This window comes from Muscardinus avellanarius (genome assembly GCF_963383645.1).
Source record: "Muscardinus avellanarius genome assembly, chromosome: 8".
NCBI classification, from domain to species: Eukaryota; Metazoa; Chordata; class Mammalia; order Rodentia; family Gliridae; genus Muscardinus; species Muscardinus avellanarius.
In genome coordinates, this window is record NC_137794.1 from 10,100,805 (window position 1) to 10,125,396 (window position 24,592).

At 41.1% G+C, this 24,592-nt stretch overlaps 1 protein-coding gene across 1 annotated transcript in view; it reads right to left on the reverse strand.

Moving 5' to 3' along the window:
* PKHD1 (PKHD1 ciliary IPT domain containing fibrocystin/polyductin) overlaps positions 1-21,460 on the reverse strand; it is a gene marked incomplete at both ends in the record, with an annotated part of 452,539 nt that extends 431,079 nt beyond the window's left edge. The window contains 8 exons of the mRNA XM_080700604.1: positions 539-603; positions 1,927-2,001; positions 3,697-3,775; positions 8,242-8,299; positions 11,788-11,896; positions 17,029-17,173; positions 18,231-18,308; positions 21,409-21,460. Of these exons, the coding sequence (XP_080556730.1) occupies positions 539-603; positions 1,927-2,001; positions 3,697-3,775; positions 8,242-8,299; positions 11,788-11,896; positions 17,029-17,173; positions 18,231-18,308; positions 21,409-21,460 (661 nt within the window). The remainder of the gene's footprint in view (positions 1-538; positions 604-1,926; positions 2,002-3,696; positions 3,776-8,241; positions 8,300-11,787; positions 11,897-17,028; positions 17,174-18,230; positions 18,309-21,408) is intronic.
* Positions 21,461-24,592: the final 3,132 nt, after the last annotated feature.

The following is a 24,592-nucleotide window of genomic DNA, read 5'->3' on the forward strand; positions in this document are numbered from 1 at the left end:
ATTCGGGAGGCTGAGACAGGAGGATCGCGGTTCACGGACAGCCTCAGCTACTTAGTGAGGCCCTTTGCAGCTCAGTGAGACCCTGTTTCAAAAGTAAAAAGACTAAACAATAGGGCTGTGGGTGTAGCTTGGAGGTAGAATGCCCCTGAATTCCATCCCTGGTACCGCCAAAGAATAATAATAATAAAAACACCTCACAGACAAATGTGGTACAACATAGCATGGAAGAACTGGGCTTGGATTTAGATTGAAAGTCATTTAAATGCTGATCCAGTGGTTATCAGCTTTCACCTGTAAAGTTAAAACTGAAAAGTATCCACCAACATTAGAGGTTAATCAGGTTTATATTCAAGCTGCTTTCCGCAGTGCTTTTTAAGGGACTATGAAGCAATTAGTAGTAGTTGTTGTTGTTATTACTATTATTATTGTCATTATTACTATTATTATTATTATTATTGAGAACCAGTTCTTGAAACTGTTTCTCTCTAGACCCAGAGAAATGAATAGGACGTTGAGTAATGTCGCTTCTCTAACAGACCGATGTAATCGCCCTCCACACGGCACTGCAGGGTCCCAAGTCCACCATCTTCCTCAATAGGATAACTAAAGAAAAAACAGGGAAGAATTACCAGACAATTCAGTTCAGAGAATTTAACTCTTTAACTAGGAAAGTAATAAATCAAAGGAAAGGCAAATCAACCAGATAAAACTGATAGATACTGAAGGTATAATGAGTTAAGTAGATTTATCAGTGCATGTGTTACCAAACACACATATGAGAAATAATTTTGTGTGTGTGGTGCTAGGGATTGAACCCAGGGCCTTACATATGGTAGGCAAATACTGTACCAATGGGCTATATCCCCAGTGCATGAGAGGTAAAATTTAACTTACTGCTAACTTCTAGGTCTTTTGTTTGCAAAATCTAGTATATGAAAAATCTATCAAAACCCTTATAAAAAAGTATGAAGCCAAGCCGGGCGTGGTGGCGCATGCTTGTAATCCCCGCGTTTGGGAGGTGGAGACAGGAGGATCGCGCAGGTTGGAAGCCAGCCGTGCTGGCGTAAGAGACCCTGTTTCAAAAATATAAAATAGGTCTGGGAGTGTAGACCGGAGGTTGAAGGGCTTCCAGGAACCCCAGTACCACCAAAAAAAAAAAAGTATGAACCCCAAAGGAGACAATTCTGAACAAAAATAAAAGAAACTGCATTATAGAATTTGTTCTACTAAATACTCACCCCCAAAAGTTAAATCATAGAGTATGATTCTTACAATAACCTCAAAGGAGACTAATCCATCCAGTCCAGGGCGAAGTCAAAGTCAGCAAGATGTCAGTTATATAAACTAGAGTGTATAGATACCTGTTTTTAAATTTACTGTTTTTAGCTGAGCGTGGTGGTGCACACCTGTAATCCCAGTACTTAGAAGGCTGAGGCAGAAGGATCAGAGGTACCACACACACACACACACACACACACACACACAACCTTTATCTTTTTCTCTGGCCCATTATAAGCATAGTGGTTAAGAACATGACCTCTGGAGGACAGTTAGCCAGACAAGTTTCCAGTTCCAACTTGCTCTGTGAGGCTTTGAGAAAATTACTTAACTAGCCTGAGACTCCGTTTCCTCGTCTCTAAAGAGGGACAGATGATCATACACAGTCACAATATTATTGTGTGACTTCAATGTAAACGCATTAGAGCAAGTCTTGAGTGAGAGTAAGCCTTTAATAAGCATGATCTATTTGTTTTCAAGAGGTTTTAGATCCTACTTTTATTTACATTTTGAATCAATTCCTAAGTCCTTTCAAGTAAGTTTAAAGACAAGGCAGGTAACAGTTATGAGTGATTCATATTTTTTTAAATGCATGTGTGTTGTATTTGTGTGGAAGAACCTAAAAACATTGACAAGAAAGATGCTCACCAGCTTCCTGTCCGCCTGTCAACCAGAGAACAAGGAGTGACCCACTTGTCCCCCTGAGCTTCCAGGGTCAATGGGCTGGATAAAAAGAGGAAACACGAGTCAAGAAACAGCGGGTGATTCTTCCAGTACACATTCCTGCCAAAACTCAGCAGGGATGGGTTGTGAGCATTCTCCTTGGGTTTATGGGCACAATTTCTGAGGTCTGGGGGTTGTGTCTTAAAGGAATGCTAAGTCAGATTCTCAGCCAGAGAATAGGGGTACACTCGTGGCCCAAGCTTTTATACAGTGGAGGGAGCATTTTCCCTGTCTCCAGAAAGTATCCTTACCACCTCCTCACTGCCTATGTTGGGTCTGCACTGATCTGTTGTAGGTTTTATGCCTGTGATCCGCATCTTAAAGGCTGGGTCCCAAATGAAGGCTGAGATGGGATCAGGTGCTGAATATGGCTTATCACCAAGGATGCTCTTTGTAATTTCTATCTCTCACAGCCAAGAGTAAAAGCCTCATAAATTGGCCATTTCTCAATGCCAGAAATATTGGAGAGAATGTAAGAGATGAAAAACAGAGAAGAATGCCTGTGATTCATGGTGTGTGTGGGGTGGGGCGGGGATACAATCAGAAATAGTGCATAGTCTCTGCAGCTGGGTGAATAGTGAAAGTGTGCTCATTCCACCTTATAAGTCACTGTAATCACTTCATTTGTTGAATGATAACACTTGCTTAGAGCTTTCCACAAATGCCACAGTTTCTGTCTTGTTCTCCTCTCTTCCCAGCATGGATGATTTATTTATTTATTTTTTTGGTGGTACTGGGGTTTCTGGAAGCCCTTCTACCTCCGGGCTACACCGCCAGACCTATTTTTATGTTTTTATTTGGAAACAGGGTCTCCTAAGCCAGCGCGCGCGGCTGGCTTCGAACCTGCGCGATCCTCCTGTCTCTGCCTCCCAAGCGCGGGGATTACAAGCGTGCACCACCGTGCCCGGCTAACATGGATGATTTAATAGTAACATTTTCCAATTAACAAGTCTCCAGTAAAGAAAGTCATGTTGAAGCCGGGCGTGGTGGCACACGCTTGGGAGGCGGAGACAGGAGGATCGCGCAGGTTCGAAGCCAGCCGTGCTGGTGTAAGAGACCCTGTTTCAAATTATATACATACATATGTATATGTATATGTATATATATATATATATATATATATATATATATATATAGAGTAGGTCTGGGAGTGTAGCCCGGACGTAGAAGGGCTTTCAGGAACCCCAGTATCACCAAAAAAAAAAAAAAAAAAAAGTCATGTTGCCATCCTAATCACTCCCAGAAAACATTAAAAGCTCATGGCTTTTAGTGCCTGTCCCATTTTCCTTTGATCCCACTAAGAGGACCTCTAAATGCACAGATTAATAACAACTAAACACAAAAGTTACAATGGGTGTGGGATTTAAATGCTATTTTATGAGGAATTTACATTAGTCTGAGAGGAAAGGAGAGAAAGAAAAAGAATCAAAAACGCAAATCCACAGATGTAATTATACTACAATTCACACTGGGCCCAGAGTAACTAGTTGTCAGTAAATAAATGGATCGACTTAATTGACCAATCACAATCACATTAACAAAGTGAAAACTGAAGCCCTGATCATCAGGGACCATAAACTGTAAAGAGAAAAATAGCAATTCTGTGCCAATTGCTTACAATTTATTGCTATGGAGGAAGCTGGCCCGGGAAGCCATCCAGCACGCCTGTTGACACAGAAACAAACACCGGCATACCTATCAATGTAGTCAGCCCCAAAGTCAAGGGTCTCCAACCTTCCAGTAACAATCCGGCCATGCACATGTATTAGTTTTCCTGTTTTAAGAAGAATTTTAAAGATTTTAATGTAGTTAGACCAAACTCCAATTGTACAGCATAATGTGTATTTGTTTTGGTGACAGATACCCAATGTGGCAAAGTGATCATGCTGTGTAAGATTAACACGTTTTCACAAACTGTGTAAAAGTAAAGTCAGCAGTGTGATTCAATGATCAATATTATATACTAGAAAGACTAAAGTAATCAATTATTTCAAACACTGATTTAATTATCTGTACATGGAGCATGGAAGGGAGGATGAATCTTCTGCATAGTCCCACAAAGTGCAGAGGTTGCAGGAAGGAGGGACCAGTTTCTTCACACTGTCCCATCCCATCTTCTTGGCTCTGTGCAGACCATCCGCTCAAAGTGGAATTTACCAACAGTGTGCCTTGGGGCGCTCCATCTTCATGAGACGCTCCTCTGGACACTTGCTAAAACAAATATGATACCAGATGCTATCCCTCATATGTTAAATCTAAAAGAGTTTATTCCATAGGAGTTGAGAGTGGAATAGTAGTAGCCAGAGGCTGGAGGAGCCCAGGGGAGGGAGGGATGAGGACAGGTTGGTCACCTGGAGCCAAGTTACACTCGGGAAACATAAGCGCAGGTGTCTATTCACAGTGGGATGACTGTAGGTAATGATAATGCTCTGTATTCTTTCAAACTAGAAGACAGGATTTGGAATGTCTTCAACACAAACAAATGATAAATGTTTGAGAAGATCGACATGAACACCCTGACTTGAACATTGCACAATATATATATATATATATATATATATATATATATATATATATCACATGGTTCTCCATAAATATGTACAAGAGTTCTGTGCCAATTAAAAATAACAGAATGAAATCAAATGAACATGCTGTATAAAAAGGCTTATATCACACAATCTGATAGGTGTTCAGAGATCCTAAACTATTTTCTATATATTAAAGTACAAAAGATAAATGTCATGGATGACCCAAAATGGAAAGGAATTAATAAAGGACACAAAAAGCAAGAGAGTTGGGGAGGGGTCAAAGCATGAACAATCAGCACACTTCGACGTATCACCGTATCATTCATTCAACAACTATGCAAATCTTCAAAGCCAGGGCCAGCCCGGCATGGTGATATGTACTTGTAGACAAAGATTCTGGGAGGCTGAGGGAAGAGGATCGCCTGAGCCCAGGAGTTTATGTTCAGCCTGGCCTCAGGCAACACAATGATACCCTATCTCAAAAAAAAAAAAAAAAGAAAATAGGGCAAGTTGTTGGAGATCTACAAGCAGTTGGTGTCTGCCTAACAAACTAATCTATAAATTATGACTTCTACCCTTGGGCCACCTCTATGCAATGTGTGGGAATTTCCACCAGACAGCAAGTTTCTCCCTAATCGCTCCAGAAAGATGTGGGTGCACGCATCAGCAATACTCTATTATTAAGAAGCTCTATCTTTAAGGAACACTCCCAGTACCACCCGACAACCACTGCTCATAGGAGTTGGGAAAGGAATCTAATGGAGCCCCTTCTCATAGTTTGAAAGCCCCTACCAGATACTACATGAGATGATTGATTTTATATTTGAACTAAAAACCTATAGTTGGACTTTTGGAACTGCACAAGACAAAATTTTAGGCAAATACATCATGGCAAAATAATATGGTTAAAATCCACTTCACAGATCCATAATTATTTTAATTTTATGTACCTTCCATAATAGAGAATTTAGCCAGGTATGGTGGTATCCACCTTTAATTCCAGCACTTGGGAGGCTGAGACAGGATGAGAGGTTTGAGATCAGACTCCACAATTTAGCAAGACTATCAGCAACATAGCAAGATCCTGCTTCCAAACAACAACAACAAAATTAAGAAGCAGTTTGGAGTATAGCTCAGAGGTAGGACACGCCCCTGGGTTCGATCTCCAGTACCAAAATCATCATCATCATCATCATCATCATCATCATCATCATCAATCAATCATCATCATCAATCATCATCATCATCATCATCATCATCATCATCATCTATACTATAAATACCCAGCCTCACAGAAAATGCTTAAAGATGTTAGTGAGATAAAACCTTACAATTATGGAAGAAAAGTAGGTACTTATGGGGTTCATGAGGTCACTGAATCCAGAAGACTTTGGGTTTCTTCATGGGCACTTGAAGTCACCCAAGAACATTACCAAGATGTTCCCCTCAGGCTTGTATGTTTCTATCCAGAAATGACTTTCTTCTACAGTCGTTGGATGGCTTGCACTGAAATGCTAGGAACCTCTCAGATGGTATTACAGTCTTACAAATGAATGTGTAGAAAGATCAGGGACCTAAGGACTTAGACAAAGTTCATAGACTTCCTGAAGGTCTAGAGTCTCAAGTTCTCTGATGTTACTAAAATCTAGCAGAATAATCATCTTAAACAGAGCTAAACTATTGATTTTCTAGCTTTGATAGGCATGACTTCTAGGCATTTTTTTTTTTTTTTTTTTTTTTTGCGGGTCTGGGGATGGAACCCAGGGGCATTCAACCTCGGAGCTATCGCCCCTGCCCTATTTTTTATTCTTTTTTTGAAGCAGGGTCTCACTCAGTTGTGGAAGGCCTCACTAAGTAGCTGAGGCTGTCCCGCGAACCATGATCCTCCAGTTTCGCCCTCCCTAATGCTAGGATTACAAGCGTGCGCCACCACACCTGGCTTGATAGGCAAAAATTTTAAAACAAGTCATAGAAGTTGGGAAATTCTGTAAGCTTATTTGTTTTGTTTTTGTTTTTCTGCACACACACACACACACACACACACAAAATACAGGCTGATGAATGGCTAAACCAAGCCATGGTGCCAGGAGATTCTGCCTCCTAGTGAAGGACTGTTAACCACCACACACAGAAATCCAGCTGCTCATAAAGTTTCATCTCTCCTGTTCCCACCGCCTCCTCCATCTCCCTGGCGGATACTCTAGGCAGGCTTCCCAAATGAAATGAGACTAATCGTCTGGAAAGTGATTGCAAAGATGTAGCCGGGCGGGTCTGCCTGGAGGGACTGCTCCAGCAGACCAGCTACCAATCGCACCCCCAGAAGGTGGAAGAGACAGGATGCAGAACTCCAGCGTGGTGGGAGAAGCAGGCTTGACTGATCTGGGTGCTAACCCATATCTCATTTCACACCTCTAACGGCTGGCTCCTTCCCCATCCCTCACCCTAACAAGGCTTCTGCCGTCTGAACAGGAGCTTTCCGACACCAAAGCCATAGGGACCCAAATGCCTGCATGTGATTTTCACAGATCATATCTCTTCTTCATAAAACATGTCACATCTTGGTTATTCAGACTAATGGAATGAAACAGATCCCTGGAAAACCTACACGAGTAAGATAGGGCCAAATTCACATGCTTCTAAATATAATCTGAATATACATAAACATAATCTGTGTTTTCTCTAACTCAAACACGTTCTCTAGATAAAGATCAGAGTTAATGACCTTCCAGATGGTATCCAACTCCTAACACAAAGTAAAATGGTAGATCCATTGGCCTCTTTGAGTTCGAATCTCAGCTGTACCATTTATAAGCTATATGACTAATGTAGCACATTCTATTAACCTCCTGTAACCTCATTTCCTAAACTCAAAATGAAAATAATAATAGCTTCTGTATCGTCAGGTTTCTGTGAGAGTCTCACATGATAATATATAGGAAGAACTTAGGATGGCACACAGTAGGGCTCCATAAATGTTTGCTATTATGCGGATGATTATAAAGTTACAAAGAGCAATTTCTTTCTTTTTGCAGAATTTACCAATATATTATTATCAAATTATATTCCCACCAATAGCAAATAATTCAAATCACTTAATTTTAATTATCCCCTTTCCAGTAGACAATATTTATATTTTATGCATTTTTATTTTTTATTTTTTGGTGGTACTGGGGTTCCTGGTAACCCTTGTACTTCCAGGCTACACTCCCAGACCTATTTTTTTAATGCTTTTTTTATTTGGAAACAGGGTCTCTTAAGCCAGCGCGGCTGGCTTCGAACCTGTGCGATCCTCCTGTCTCAGCTTCCCAACTGCGGGGATTACAAGCATGGGCCACCACACCTGGCTATATATTTTATGCATTTACCTATATATGCAAAAATATTATACCAGTATTTTCACTTAAGAGCAATGATTTCTTTTTTATCCATTCTCCATTTTGCTGGCTTCGTTTTCTTGTAATGTTTGGGGTTGTTGTTGTTGTTGTTGTTGTTGTTGTTGTTGTTGTTGTTATCAGTAAAGTAATAGAGCAAAAGCACCCAGAGGCAAAAGCAAGACAAATTTAAAATGAACCAGAGGTAAGACCTTTCAAAATGAAATCAAAGAAGCCAAACTTACCCTCTTACAGAGACCACGCACCTAGGTAGGAGAGTTTGCAACAAGCTCTGGCAAATGGATTCACAATTATTCTAATGTTAATAAAAGACTTCTTACCTGGAACTCCACTTGGTGGATTAACTTGGTCAACAGTAGGTGTCTGTGCCTGGGAAAACTGTTTAGAAAATATTATTACAGGTAAGCATTTCATTAGAATATCCATGAACACAAGAGGCACAAGCCATAAAGCACTAGTAGTCTCAAAGTCTCATAAAGTCTAATAGAGTGAATGGATACATTTTCCTCAAATTGCCTTCACACCTACACCTCTTTATCCTCATCTCTGTGAAGCAGAGATGACAGATACTATTATATTTCTTCTACAGATGAGGCAAAAGAAATTTGGTGAAGGCTGTACATCTTTCTATCCTCTCCTATTTTGCTCAAGTCTTGACAAGCCTGTTTTTACCCGCCATACCCAGGCACACAGTTTCCCAGAAGGAAAGACAGGCAAAGCCACCATTCAGAATGTCAATCTTTCTGATATGGTAATTTGATGTCTTTAAGTCTTGAAGTTTTAAAAAAAAAATTCATTCAGTTAATTGTAAGAATTGTGACTAGTTAATTGTAAGAATTGTGACTAGCCAGCATCATGGGACAGGTGAATTAACTATGAAAACTGAGAGGTCAGCTTTACACAGGAGTGAAGTGGTCACTGGAGAAAGGGAAGAAGCCTGTTGGCACAGGAATGACCAAACGAGTCAGGGAATGGGGAGCAACATTCTTCTTTAAAAAAAAAAAAGAAAGAAAGAAAAAAACAGCATCAATGGGAAACAGTGAGAGCCCGCCAAAGTGTGGCCACAGTACTCCACATCAACTTCCAATTCCCCCTCTTCTCGGAGCGCATCACATCTTAACCCCAAGCTCCAGATAGGAGGACCGTGCCTGACTCGGTTGTGGTTGCATCCCTGCATGTAGCCTGGTATGTAGAAGACACTTAAATTTGTGTGAATGAATGAAGTAGTCTGGTCTGGGATGACTGATACACCGCTGGGAAGGAGCGCCATGCGGTGGAATGAGACAGTGTCTGGAATTCTGCCTCACCCTCCCTCAGGCACCAGGGTTGGTGTACAATTTGAGCATCGCTCCTTCAGGAAATCACTCCAGAGCCAGTGTGAAGAAATGGAGAAGTGTAAATAATGGAGTGGTCGGGCCAAGGTGACCTCGTCCCCCACCTTCTCTTCATGCCCAGGCTGTCTCCATTCCACACAACCTACAGAGCTCCCCGTTGGCAAAACAAACCACAGAAATGGTTTTACTTGGTCTTCTTCCAGCCCCGCAGGAGTCCACCTTCCCGGGGAGCATGTCAGCCAAGAATAACGCCGTTGTTAATCAACAGCCCTAAACAGACACTGAGAATCAGCAGACAGTTCCGCAAAGCTGCAGGCACCTGTCAAGGGTGGGGTTCAAATATCGATCCACACCAATATGGCTATGAAGTCTGCCACCAAGGTTACGTTCCTCATTCTCGAAAGGGCTAGAAAATAGTTCACAGAAACTATGTACGGTCAGGGGTCATAGTAAGAATGCTGTGACTTCAGCTGGTTCTGATCTCAGCAAAAGATAAAGATAAATGTATTTGCACACACAACTGGCAAACACTCCATCCCCACCTAGCCTCCCCGCCAAGGACTAAACCCAACCTTCCTTTGCTGCCTTCGTGCCAGTATTACAATCGGAACTTTATCACAGGCACCTCGTGAAGCAGAGCAGAGGTCACTCTCCCATCAATAGCCAAGACAGACGGAACAAGTGAATTCCAGCCAAATATGGCAACATACCGTTCGGTTTCCATCTTGAAATCTCTTAATCTACCACTCAGTCTGTGATCCTCCCATCACAAGTTTGCAGGGAATATCTCACCTCCTTTAGTGCTCTCTCCCAAGTCCTCAGAGAGTTATGGAACATGCTCAGGGTTAAACCACACACACACACACACACACACACACACACACACACACTCACGCTTTGCTTGTGATTCTCTCTGAACTGATACAACATAGAATGGTATGTTTCTAAGAGGCACAGGCCCCCGGTCACCCACCAGGCTAGAGACATAGCAGTGAAAAATTAATGAGCTTCCAAATCAAGCTTCCCACATGCTGGTCCTTGAGCCCGAGTGAGGGCAGCAAAAGCCAGGCAGTGGTGGGGTGGGGAAGACAGATTAAAATAATAAAGGCACAGCCACCAGCTGCTTGCCAACCCTTCTGTGAGTCGTTGGAACTTGTCAGCGCCCGCAGCAGGCTCTTTGGAGTACACTGGCAAGATGGAATTAATTTTTAATACCCATGGTTCCCCCAGCCCTAGTCCCAAAACAAAGAGACACGCCATATTTTATTTAGCGTGGAAGGCCTCTCATTAACTGCATCCCCTGGTGATTCTTTATCAACTCGCAGAGCAAGCTGAACCCCTGACGAACTTGTTTTCTTTAATGTGCAATTTTAGGAAGTGTTGTTGTTGTTGTTGTTCTGTTCCCCTTCTCTGTACCTACTGATTTTTGAATAAGTTGGAGAACTGCTATCTGGGGTGATAGGAGCATGTTGATTAAGGAGCCTGTCTTCCCACCCCTCTTCTGTTACAGTCCCTGAAACAGGGACTGTAACAGAAGGCGGTGATGCAGCTCCTAATAAGAATGATGTAACTTTTTGTCTTCCTGCAGCAATTGTGCTGAAGCAAAATGTCAGAAAATAAGATTTTCTTGGACTAAGAGACAAATCGTTAAGTGTGAATGCGGAACGAATCCCAGATTTCAAAAACAAGTTGCATATATAAAATGTGGATCCTATTAGAGATAAATGCAGAGAGTATCTTGTTCTCAGGCGCAGAGGGTAACAGTTAAATTGCATTCTTTGAAACTGCTCTTAAGTGGAGGTAACCTTTGTGGTAGGAGCTGTGCCAACACTCTGCTTTTTATGAAAAGTCTAGTGATGCTCTTTCAGAGATCATGTTAGTATAGAACTCATCTGAAACAGACCTTATACTGAACCAAGCATAAAAGTAAGCCCCAGTATAGATATTAAGCTCTAAGATAATTCAGACACCATGCAAATTCCCTTCCAGCCTAGAGTTGAAAAGAGTAGCAGAAATGTACCACAAAGCAGAGTAAGAGATAGAAATTGAGTCACTTCACCAGGGAACTTGGGCTCCTGAGTCCCTGCACCCTCCTAGTAGTCAGGATGTACTCAGCTGCGAAATGAAACTCTGATCTACAAAGGTCATCTTTCTCGCTCCTCTATGAGCATCAGGTAACGTACAGATTGAGTTAGATACAGGTTCAAATCCCGGTTCTACCATTTACTACCTGGATGTCAAGGGAAAATATCTTCCTGAGCCTCAGGTAGCTTGTTTATAAACACAGGATAACTATTGTCCACCTCAAAAAAATTGTTGTGAGCATTAAATTAGAAAGTACATGTATAATACTTAGCTAGAGCCTGATACAGAAATTATCCCTATTTGTCTTTCATTAGAAACCCATAAACACCATCCACTTTCTTCTTACTCTGTCAAAGCAGTCTCTGGATGATTTATAACATACTTGTTCATAAAACAAGCACACCTTCGGACTGGCAAAGCACACAGTCCTCAATCTTTCGAACCCACCTTGAAAGTGCAGCTGTCTCGTGGTCCTGCACTTGGGCTGCCCACCACCTGTCCCCCAGAGCGCACTTCCAGGGAGTATAAGCCTTCATGAGCTTTGTATGGCAGAGACCTGAGGGCAAAAAGTGAAAATCCTTATGAATGAAAAGCCACGAATTCCCAAAGTGAGCATCTCACATGACCACTTCAAATTTCTTCCCTGAACTTTATGGGCTAACCAAGCATTCTTAAATTGCATCTCCTAGACCCACTCATGATCACCATCATTCAGAGACTGGATCCCTCGGCAAAAGGAACTATGACTTTGATCTCAAAAACATCAATCCTGTTTTTTAGAATCATAGGTTCATTGGACTTTAAAAATCAGAAGTGATTTGATAGATAATCTATTCCTAGTTTCCATTTAAAAGAGAAAACTGGCTGTCCCAGAGAGATTGAGAGATATTTATGTATAAATGCCAAAAGTTCATTGTAAAGCAGGGATTGTATCTTAGGCTACTTGATAAAAGGCATTTATCTTACTTGTTGCAAAGAAACAGTCTTCGACTTCATAATTATCCCAGTATCCTATAAACACCTGGTGAACCCATCAAGACAGAGTCCTACACCCTTCCTCCCTGTTTCTGGAATATCTCAGTGGTTTCTTTGTCCCTTCATGGCTGCCATCCATTAGAATTTTTGAAAGGTAAAAAAAAAAAAAAGATAATTAGAAGGGAACTAAATTCAAGAAACGCCTCCTCTCCAAACTTTGCAACAAAATCTTTTATGTGACCTTAAATGTTTCAGTCTGCATGGTTTGGACCAGCCTATGTGCTTACTGAGCAGTTGAAAAGTAGGTAGCCTAATGGAGACATGCCATGAGTGTATACTGAAAGGTTGGTATGCAAAAAAAGGATAGAAAGTACCTAACATTTGATATCGATGACATAGGAAAGTAATAAATATTTTGGATATACGGGGGCAAAGGGTTCAAATGAATTTCACTTCTGTGTTTTGGCTTTAATGTCACCGCTAAGACATTTTAAATGACATTTACATGGCGTTCATGCTCATGTCACATGCTGATTGGGCAGTGCTGACTTCAGCGCTGCAATGGCTGTTCAGAGAAAGTAGTTATGTCCTTTCATGGTAACGAATGTGACAGCATTTCATTGGTGACAAGCTACATGTTTTCCCACTTATTAATTAGGTTTGATGTTCTTCTAATTAATATGTATAATTTAGGGGTTGTGTTTTTTTCCCTAAAAAAATGACATAAAATCAGTGGTACAACCTGACATCATTAGTGTGTTGAGATGGAGGGGATAGGACATATAGATCCTTAAAACTTTGACTTATGTTATGGCAAGTCCTTGCATGAAGATGATGAACAAATATACCATAAAGACTAATAAAAATATATTATTAACTCGATGCTTTTTTTGTATATGAGAGAGAGACAGACAGAAGGACAGAGACAGACACACACTTGGGACTGAACCCAAAGATGTTCCATCACTTAGTGATACCACCAGCTCTCTAATTTTTTTTAATTTTTGAACCAATATTGTTATAAGGAAGTTTGTGCAGCAGGCACATACTGAGCATTTTCTACTTATACAATACTGCGCAACGCCTCGTCAGGACTGTAGTGGTGCGTTTACACACATGCTCTGAATTTGAAGCACTTAATTCATTGAGGGTGAATCTGACAAGTTGGCAACTGGCATAAGAGTCATGAGAAACACTAGGCAGAGGGAACAGGGTCTCTAAGGCTACACAGGATGTGCCTCGTGTAAATTAGCTCTCCCCGTTAGAATGATGGTTTCCCCTTCAGAATGATGGGTCGCACCAAAAAAAAAAAAAAAAATGTGTGTGCACATATACACCCCGTGAGCAGACTATTAAGAGGGCTTCCTTCTTCTCCTTTTAAAGAAGGAAAAGAGTCTACTGTGCTGGATGTTCCAGGCAGAGGTGGAATTTGTAGTATTGGCTGGTGGATTGCAATAGACAAAGCGGAAGAAGGGAGGCTTCCTGAAAGAAGGAACAGAAAACAAAAGGAATGATAACTCTCTTTGCCTGGCCAACGGCCCATTCTCATGAAACACCTCAACGACATTCATAGAGAAAGGATGAGTTAGTATAGGTTTATAGACCAACAAAAATGTGAATAGGACAATAAATTATCTGGAATCCTATACAAATGTTTCCTAAAGAGAAGTAACACCAAACCAAGCCCAAAGCAAATTTCCCTCCTAACTGGTTTACAATCATTTGTATTCCAAATGAGTATTTTAGACGCTGAAATGGCACTATTTATTGAAATCTTAACATGAAAAGAGCTCAAGTCTTAATCTACAGAGTGTAGAGATTCTTCTCTGGGACTTGGGAGGGAGAGACCTGAGAGGGGAAACCGAACAGCTACCTGATGGGCAGCTGCCCTGAACACCAGACAGTTGCCTGATGACCAGCTGTCCTGAAATGAAGGCAACAGCTACCTGATGAGTAGCCGTACCGAAATGTAATTGCCTGATGAGCAACGACCCTGAAATGAACGCACGGACAATCGCCTGATGAGCAACTGACAAAAGTTTATTTTCTAAAACCAAGATTTTATGCCCTTTACCGGTGAAATTTCTAATAGAAAAGTGTAAACACCAAAGAACAATAGTGGGGTATTAAGTGAAGGGCATGTAAATCACCAATCAAAAGCAAGACTAAGACCTGTGACATCACTTGTCTTGTGATTAGCCCCATGATTACAGGTCTCGTTTTTTTTAAGATCAGCCCCCTGGCTTTGTAGGTGGGCCTTAGAGGGCAAATTCCGGAAGGACAATGGTCACACCCAGCGTTTTGGAGAATTCAACCTTTCGTCGAATCTCCTTTAACTCTTTCGGAACTTTTTGTTCCTCAGGCTTTGTCCATGTTCTCTGTCAAAAGAGCTCCGTGCAAAAAAAATAATAATAATAAAAAATTAAAATTAAAAAAAAATAAAAGAGAGACACAATCCAGCCCCTTCTTGCAAATTTCTTAAAACTCTTTCCTATTCTCTCATTTTCCCTTAAGCCCTGGTGCCCTGACAGAATTCCTCCATTCCATCCTTCTCTGGGCTACACTCCCAGACCTATTTTTTATATTTTATTTGGAAACAGGGTCTCTCAAGCCAGCAAGGCTGGCATGATCCTCCTGTCTCTGCCTCCCAGGCGCAGGGATTACAAGTGTGCACCACCACGCCCGGCTCCATTCCTCTTTTTTAAAGGAGCATTTAGGCTGGGCATGGTGGCACAGGCTTGTAATCCCCGCACTTGGGAGGCTGAGACAGGAGGATCACTCAGGTTCAAAGCCAGCCTCAGCTACTTCATGAGGCTCTCAGCAATTTAGTGAGACCCTGTTTCCAAATAAAATATAAAATAGGTCTGGGAGTATAGCCTGAGGTAGAAGGCCCCGGGTTTCATCCCCAATACCACCAAAAATAAATAAATAAATAAATAAATAAATAAATAAGCATTTAGCAACTTAGTGAGACTGTTTCCAAATAAAATATAGAATAGGTCTAGAAGTGTAGCCCAAGGTAAAAAGCCCCTGGATTCCATCCCCAGTACCATAAAAGTAAATAAATACATACATAAATAAGCATTTATTGTTATCTTGTGCAATCATATGTCAAAGTTAAATAGGTTGAAAAAATTAACTATGTTCCAGGCTCTACCATCTTAAAAACTTCACATACACCCTATGTAATAACTGACATTTAGCAACCTAGAATTATGTGTGATTTTAAGTGATATATTTTTCTTTTTTTCAGCTCTCATATATGGGCATATATGAAGATATCATCACTAATCTCACGAACATGTACAAGGAGGAGGAGTTAGTGAGGTATCCAGAGGAAATCACACCAAGAGCTATGTAGATGTCTGTTCATATTCTATTGAACCCAACTCTGATGTATAATTACAATGTGCCAATAAAGATAGATGATAGATAGATAGATAGATAGATAGATAGATAGATAGATAGATAGATATAGATAGATAGATGATAGATATTTTTGGTGGTACTGGGGTTCCTGGAAATCCTTCTACCTCCGGGCTATACTCCCAGACCTATTTAATATTTTTATTTGGAAACAGGGTCTCTTAAGCCAGAAAGGCTGACTTCGAACCTGCACGATCCTCCTGTCTCCACCTCCCAAGCGCAGGGATTACAAGCGTGCACCACCATGCCCGGCATAAAGGTGTTTTAAAATAAAAAATCTGGAGCCAGGCGTGGTGGCGCACACTTGTAATCCCGGCATTTGGGAGGCTGAGACAGGAGGATCGCAGTTTGCAGCCAGCCTCAGCTACTTAGCGAGGCCCTTTGCAACTCAGTGAGACCCTGTTTCAAAATAAAGAATAATAAAAATAGGGTTGGGAGCGTAGCTCAGAGGTAGAATGTCCCTGGGTTCCATCCCCAGTACTGACAAAAATAAAAAAGAAACCTGGAGGCTGAGACAGAGGGATAACGGGTTCCAAACCAGTCTCAGCAACTTAGTGAGATTCTCAGAAACCTAGTGAAATCCTGTTTCAAAACAAAAACAAAAGCCGGGCGTGGTGGCGCACGCTTGTAATCCCCGCGCTTGGGAGGCGGAGACAGGAGGATCGTGCAGGTTCGAAGCCAGCCGCGCTGGCGTAAGAGACCCTGTTTCAAAAATATAAAATAGGTCTGGGAGCGTAGCCCGGAGGTAGAAGGGCTTCCAGGAACCCCAGTACCACCAAAAAAAAAAAAAAAAAAAAAAGTAAAAAGAGCTGGAGATACAGCTAAGAGGCAAAATGCTCCTGGGTTCAAACCCCAGTACCACTACCAAAAAAATACTGATAGAAACCTTTCATGCTTTATTTATTTATTTATATTTGTTTATTTATTATTTATTTATTGTGGCACTGGGGATTGAACCCAGGGACCTTTTACCTCTAAACTATACTCCCAGCCCTATTTTTCATTCTTTATTTTGAGACAGGGTCTCACTGAGTTGCAGAGGGCCCCACTAAGTAGCCGAGGCTGTCCGTGAACCACAATCCTCCTGTCTCAGCCTCTCAAGTACTGGGATTAGAAGCATGCGCCACCACGCCGGGTGCACGCTTTTAAGAAGCATATTTACATAGAACATTTCAAAAACCATGTCTGATAACTACAGTCACCTCAGGAGCCACTCTAACATATCACCAGAAGCCACTGAGACAGGCAAAACCCCCTCATCTGTCTTCTTATTGCAAACAGGTATACCTGGTCTGGCACATCACCCCTGGCAAATCCAAGAAGACAGGAGACACATCGCAGGGGACACGCAACACTGCAGGCACTGCCACGCTCACCAGGTGTATCTCCAGCTGAGAGCCATTGGAGGGATAAAGGACACCAGACTCCAACCCTAAGCACAAGGTGATGGAGAAGGTTCAAGCTGAGAGTGGTACTCCACACAGGATAATGCAAAACCGTGGCCACATGGGGGCAATGTAAGACATCGGGTGTGCCGCGCAGCAAATGAAGACTCATTTCTAAAGACATCTGTGGTTGCTATGTAAAAAGTTTTCCATTTGTGAGTTTAGAAAATAGTTTTCTGCCTGGCGTGGTGGCGCACGCTTGTAATCCCCGCGCTTGGGAGGCAGAGACAAGAGGATCTGCAGGTTCGAAGCCAGCCGCGCTGGCATAAGAGAACCTGTTTCCAAAAATAAAATAGGTCCTGGAGTGCAGCCCGAAGGTAGAAGGGCTTCCAGGAACCCCAGTACCACAATATATATATATATATATATATATATATTTTTTTTTTCTCTCTTTGGGTCTGCCTAAATCTGGGAAATATTTTTTTTTCAATTCTCAATGTTACTTTGTACCGTGCTAGAAATAAACTTAGCCATTGTTTAGAAATACCCAAGTGTGCCGGGCATGGTGGCGCACGCTTGTAATCCCCACGCTTGGGAGGTGGAGACAGAAGGATCACGCTGGTTCGGAGCCAGCCTTGCTGACTTATGAGACCCTGTTTCCAAATAAAAAAATATAAAATAGGTCTGGGAGTGTAGCTCGGGCATATAAGGGCTTCCAGAAACCCCTGTACCCCCCCCCACACACACACACACAAATACCCAAGTGTAGGGTCATCTGTAAGGAAGAGCGCCAATGTCCTAGGAGGACACATGGCCCAGTACTCTGCTATGCGCCTCCATATCATCTCGTTTAGGGTTTTTAGAGCCCCACCCCTCACTTGAGATAGAAAAGTGGGCTTTGATGTGCGGTGGTGAGATATGTTCTGCTGTGGCATTAGCTAGTGAGCATGTGCAAAGACAGAGTGGGTCAATCTGTCCATCGACCTCGGGCCATCCTTTACCTGTCCTTAGGGAAGGAATCGAGAAATGATATCCCTTAGAACCATAAATGAATAAATAAAAATTCAATAAGTAAGAAATTCACATCTGGTAGCACAAACCTACCATCAAAAATGACTGTGATCCATGTCCCCCCTCCAAGGCTGCCTTCTTCAGGTTCAATGTATAAACTCATATGAGGTACTGTAAAGAAGAAAAAAAAAAAAACACTGGTTTTGAAGGTCAGATTCAATTCACCAGCATCCCCTGTATTTTAAAGCAAAATTTAGCATGCATCACACCCCTCACCAGGTCACGATGAAGCCCCATCTCCACAGTTTCTGGTCCAAATTTACATTTATTTTTTTAATTTTTTATTGGTGCATTGTAGTCATACATCTTAGTGGAGTTCAAGATGGTAGAGGCATACGTGCACACATCACTCATTTAGCCTATCCCCAATTCCCACCCCATTCATTCCCTCCCTCTCCCTCCTTCTCATGGTTGGTTTAGTGATTGACTCTGATGTGTTTGTGAATGTACATCCTATACATTGGGGAGTTTCTCTTTCCCCCCTCCCATGCCCTCAGTTAGGTCACCTTATTTGCTCATCTATAGTTTTTCATTTTTTGTCTAGAGTTCATGCTTTGACCTGTTTTCTCCCTAGCTTCCACATATTAGAAAGAGCACCCAATTTGTTTACTTTTTGTGACTGACTAATCTCACTTAGCATAATGTTCGGGTGCTGCTGGTCAGAGGAACACATATTCAGAACTCCATATTGTGAAAAATGGATCTCCCTGATTTTAGTCTATTTTCAGGATGTTTAGTCTATTTCTGGATGCATGATTGTAGCATTTTCGTGTTCGCTAGGACAATCTTGAATTTCGACTTCTTTTAGAAGTTGCCTGAAGAGCACATTTAGTTCCTAACTAAATCCATCTACCTCCCCTCAATTGCCCACTTTTTAATCAAGTGGCCATATTTAAGTATAAAAATCATGACTTATTTCTTGTATTTCCACTTCCTAGGGAGGGGAGAAACCTCTGGAAGCTGTACTCATGCTTAGTATTCTGTCCTCTAGTTTCTCCTTTCAAATACTTGATCAGAATGAGTCCCCACATGGATGCTAAATTTTCTACATTTTTTTTGTGGTACTAGGGGTGGAACCCAGGGGCAGTCTTCCTCCAGGCTATACTCCCAGCCCTATTTTAAATTTTATTTGGAAACAAGGTCTCATTAAGTTGCTGAGAGCCTCACTAAATAGCTGAGGCTGGCTTTGAACCTGTGCGATCCTCCTGTCTTAGTCTCCCAAGCGCTGGGATTACAAGTGTGCGTCACCATGCTCGGCTAAATTTTCTACATTTTTGCCTTGACTGCTCAGAGAGAGACTGAAGCATGGATCATTGTTGGAATTTCCTTTTTAAAAAACAGTGTTATTCTGAGATTCCATGTAATACCAAGTAGAATAAATATGTAATACCAAATAGAATTCCATGTAATACCAAGTAGAATTCCATTTAAATCAAGTAGAATTTTCTTTTTAAAAAACAGTGTTATTCTGAGATTCCATGTAATACCAAGTAGAATACCAAGTAGAATACCAAAATATATTATTTGTATTCTTGATGAATACAAATAATAATAAATGCTGATGAGCATATGGGGAAATAGGAACCCATATGCACCATTAGTAGGACTGTAAATTAGTACAGCCACTGTGGAGATCAGTATAAAGGTCCCTCGAAAGACTAGGAATGGAACCGGGATATGACCCAGCCCGACCACTTCTCAGTATCTTACAAATAAATTAAAGTTAGGATACACTATAGTGACACATGCATATCTAGGTTTGTAGCAATACAACTCACAATACTAGCCAAAGTATGAAACCGATCTATGTGTCTGTCAACAGATGAATGAATAAAGAAAATGTGGTTTATACACACGATGGAAATTTTACTCGGCCATAGAGAAGAACAAAAATGTGTCCTTTGTAGCAAAAGAGGTAGATCTTAAGAATATTAAGCTATGTGAAATCTGCCAGTCTCAGAGAGTTAAGGATTGTATGTCTTCTTTTCATATGGGGAAACTAGACCAAAAATAGGAAGCAAAAGGGACATCAGTCAAATGAGGAGAGAAAGCAGTAGAATAGTGGACGGGGACTGGGGGAAGAAGTGGGGAGGGGGAAAAACAAGGATTGAGGAAGGAAATGGTTCAAATAAGGTTGCATCCATATGAGAAGGTTTCACTCCCAATCTCACTAACTCTTATGGGGAGAGAGGAAGGGAGAGGGGAGAGAACGTATAGGGACAGAAATAAACCAAGTGATGTGCACACGTATGTTTGCATCGCTTTGATCTCACTATGATGTACAATTACACTGCGCCAATAAAAGTATAAAAATAAAATTACAAAAGTAGCATGAACTGCACAAGCTAGGCTGGATTGGTTTTCCCACAGAGACCATCAGTGGAGCCTGACCGTAATCAATCCCTTTGTCTTTGAAGATGCTTTGACTTGCTTTAGGGAAGGTAAAGCCACTTCAAGGAAGCCAGCAAAAATCTTTGCTCTCCAGTGAGGTCTAAGCAGGAACACTGTCACACATAGAACACTTTTTCATTTTCAAATCAGGAAAACTAAAGGACAGTTCAGGCCGTGCTACCTGTGGCTAGCCCAGGACTTCCAATGTATAGTTCACCATGGCAGGACACTGTGCACCTAAGGGTGTTGGAGATCCCTGATATCAGCATAATCATCAGGCAGCCCCAGCCAGGTTTCACAAGGATGACTGAATTCACATAGAAAATTGAAGACATCATTTGAGAAAAGGAGATTTTAATGTGAGGAGTCATTAATCGCTAAGACAAGTTCCTCCCTTAGGGAAGGTAGAACAGTAAAATCTAAAATGAATTATATCACATAACCTGAAAAGGAATTATAAACCAAAGGTTATAAGTTATTATTGAAAGCTCTGAACTATAGTAGTAATCTCCAGTGGCTATTAAAACTTGAAGTATCTATTCATAACAATTTGGTATATTGCCTCAGATAGAAATCAGAAAAATAATTATTAAACAGAAAATTTAAACCTAGAGGCAAATGCTTCAACACTTTCTTTGAAAATAATATCTTTATTTATATTTTAACTGACAAGTAAAAATTTATATATATATATATATATATATATATATATATATATATATATATAGTGCACGGCCAAATTAATATTTTAATTAATAATAGTTTGCAAGACGCTCTTCTGTGTTCCAATCTGAAAACCATTCAAACACATTTTATTCACCTGCCAGAAGTAGTACTTCTATACTCATCAGAGAGATCGGCCAGCCAGTCATCGTGTCTGATGAAATCAATCCTCTTACGATTGCTCAGGTATTAAAAGTAGTTTCAGTGTTGGTTGAAGCAGCATAGCTTTTGCACTTTGTTAAAAAAAAAGGAAAAGAAAAAACTATCATCTCTGCTTATGTGTAATCACTTACTGTACAGACATGGGAAATCTAGGAGATGAGATAGACAGGGTTCCTCATGTCTTCAAAGTTCCTACTGCCATCATCTTTCCAAGCTTAAGAGAAAAGCTTGCAGTAAATTTGTCATACAGTAATGTCCTTATCACATTAGCCCAAAACATAAAATCACTTATATTTAACTCGATTCTCTAAATATTGATTGTATGCCTGCTAAGTGCCGGGCACTGTGGTCAGAGCTACAAAAGTAGATAAATAATCAACGTGTCTGCCCTCAGCTGTTAGCGAGTGGGGTCCAATAGAGGATACCTGCATTTATTTAAAAAGTTCTAAAACTTCCAAGTGGGTTCTCTAAGTTTTCCCTCAGCTGAAAAATCCCCTACTTTCTCTTTGGAATAGAATCCAATTTGCAAACGTTCAATTTTTAGAAATATATCTAGTAAGCCAGGCGTGGTGGTGCACTCTTGTAATCCCAGCATTTGGGAGGCTGAGACGGGAGGATCTTGCTTGGTAACGAGGCCGTCTGCAACTTAGTGAGACCTTGTTTCAAAATAAAGAGTAAAATATAGGGCCGATGGTGTAGCTCGGAGTAGAATGCCCCTGTGGTCCATCCCCAGTCCGCAAAAAAATAAAAAGAAAAAAAGAAAAAAAAATCTAGTACTTAGAGACTAGGACTGGTGAGTGTTTGCTACTTGATCCAAGAGCATAGACTCTGACTTTCTTGTTACACCCAATGTAATCTGCTTGGCCCAGAGGAGTCTATTTTTAATCTGGATGCATGATTTTAATATTCCGTTTTAGTATCTACTCCCAAGTTTAGAACAATAAACACATTGTATTTTTAATATTTTCCAATAAACACATTGGAAATAAACACATTGTATTTTTAAAAACTCTATGTTCAGAAATAACTCTTTTCCTCTAAAAAGAACAGTGCCATCTATGACAACATTCTTTACTAGTCAATTCACTAATTCTTCCTAAAGATAGACTTTTATTTTAACTAGAAAGTTCCAGCGACAGAGAGCAGTGTGCATCTAGCCAAATCCTCTTTCTCTTCTAAGCTCTCCTTTCTTCCTCTGCCCTACCTCTCTTCATTTCTTCCTCCATCTCTTCTCAGCTTCCCCTCCTCTGAGGCCTTGAAAAAGAAATCACCAAAGGCTCTTACTCTAGACCACCCATTTTTTTTTAACTCCTACACTAGCAAGAGATGCAATATCTAAAAAGCAGACAGAAGAGACTTCTCGGAATCAAACAGTACCTTTTTCTGTTTCTGTTGTGTCTCCAAGGAGAAATTCTATTTTCTTTCTAAATGATCTTGTCTTCTCTGCCAAGAAGCGATGACCATGTTCTCTGGTGAGAGCCCAGCCTGCGGTTATCAAGCAGGTAACTCTAAGCAGGGAACTCTCTTGTTGAACTACAACTCACCTAACTCCTTTGTGTCCTAGCCAAACGTGTGCCAGAGTGGAAGTTCAGAACTGACCATAGGGCATGTTTAATGATTAATACCAACTACTTAGGCTTATTCCTTAGAGCCCTTTATTAATAACCAAAGAAAGAAAGTCATGCTTTTCTCCACTTACTGTGTGTGCCCCAGACAAGAATGTTAAATAAAAGTCCACCCAGTGACGCAAACAAGCATTCAATGATTAAAAGAATTTGCCAGCAGGCCCATGACTGAAAAGCCCAGGGGAAAAGGCCTTTGTTGGGCTGATTTCAATGCCTGCGCCATCTCCAGCTCCTCCAGAAGAGAGACTCAGACTTGCAATGCTATGGTGGTCAAAAGCACACTCAGATCCATACTGATAGCAGGATACTCACTGATAAATCTAAAGAAGCAGAGAAAGGAAGACACTTGTTCGAGTCCCCTGAGGAAGGTTTGACTCTGCTTTTTCATTCCTTCCTTGCTGTGCTTTCTTTACCAAGAGGATCCTTGACTTACACTATCCTTTTCTGTAGAACCCAGACCTTAGGTCTCAGTAACTGGTTTCTCTGTCTCTTGATAAAGAATCAGAGAACCAGAGGAAGTAGGAGGGTCAAGACCACCTTCTTACTTAATCCACAGCCTTCTCCATCCTTGGCAGTCATCCACTTTCCATGACCTATTACAACCTTAGTAGTCATTCCAATTTACATGACCTAGTCTTGTCAGTTCATTCCAGCTCTACTTACTTAGAGGTATTCTCATCTTCTTCCCCCACCCTTTCCTTTGGGGAGAGTCATTTTGGTAAAATTTGTTAATCTTGTTTCTACCCCCAAAGAACATCAATTAACCTGAATGAAGGAATAGCCCCAGGAAGATCAGATTTAACCCATGAAAGTACGGCACAAATCTGAGTAATGAAGTCTTTCTCTGGAGAGTGGGAATCTACACCATCTCTGCTGTGTATCACAGTTTGTGGTGATCCAAAGAATTTTTGTAGAGCTGCATCTAGTCATGTACAGACAGGTGCCTGGCCAGGTTGAGAGGGTAGATAGTAAATCTCCCTGGCTGAGAACAGACCAGGTTAGGGGAAATTGTCAAAGGAGAATTCAGCTGGGTATAATAACTGCAATTCCAGTACTTGGGAGGCTGAAACATGAGGATTCCAGGCTCAAGGCCAGTGTGCAGTAACTTGGCAAGACCCTGTTTCCAAATAAAAAATTAAAAAGGCTGGGGATGTATCTCAATAGTAAAATACTCCTGAGTTCAGTCCCCAGTACCCCACAAACACAAAAAAAGATTTCAGCATTATTGGTATATTTATTTTTTGAAAGGTGTTATATTCATGAATCACTTCATAATTCAAAATTGTTGTGACACAGTGTCTGTCTTTAAAGTGCTTACCATCTGGCAAAGGAATAAGAAACCTAAACATATTATTTCACTATATTGTTGTAGAATCTCTTGATTATTTTATTATCTCATGTTTTATTTCTTACTACTTCAACAGGTGTGGTGGTACACGCTTGTAAGCCCAGTACTGGGGAGGTTGAGACAGGAGGATTGCAGGTTTGTGGCCA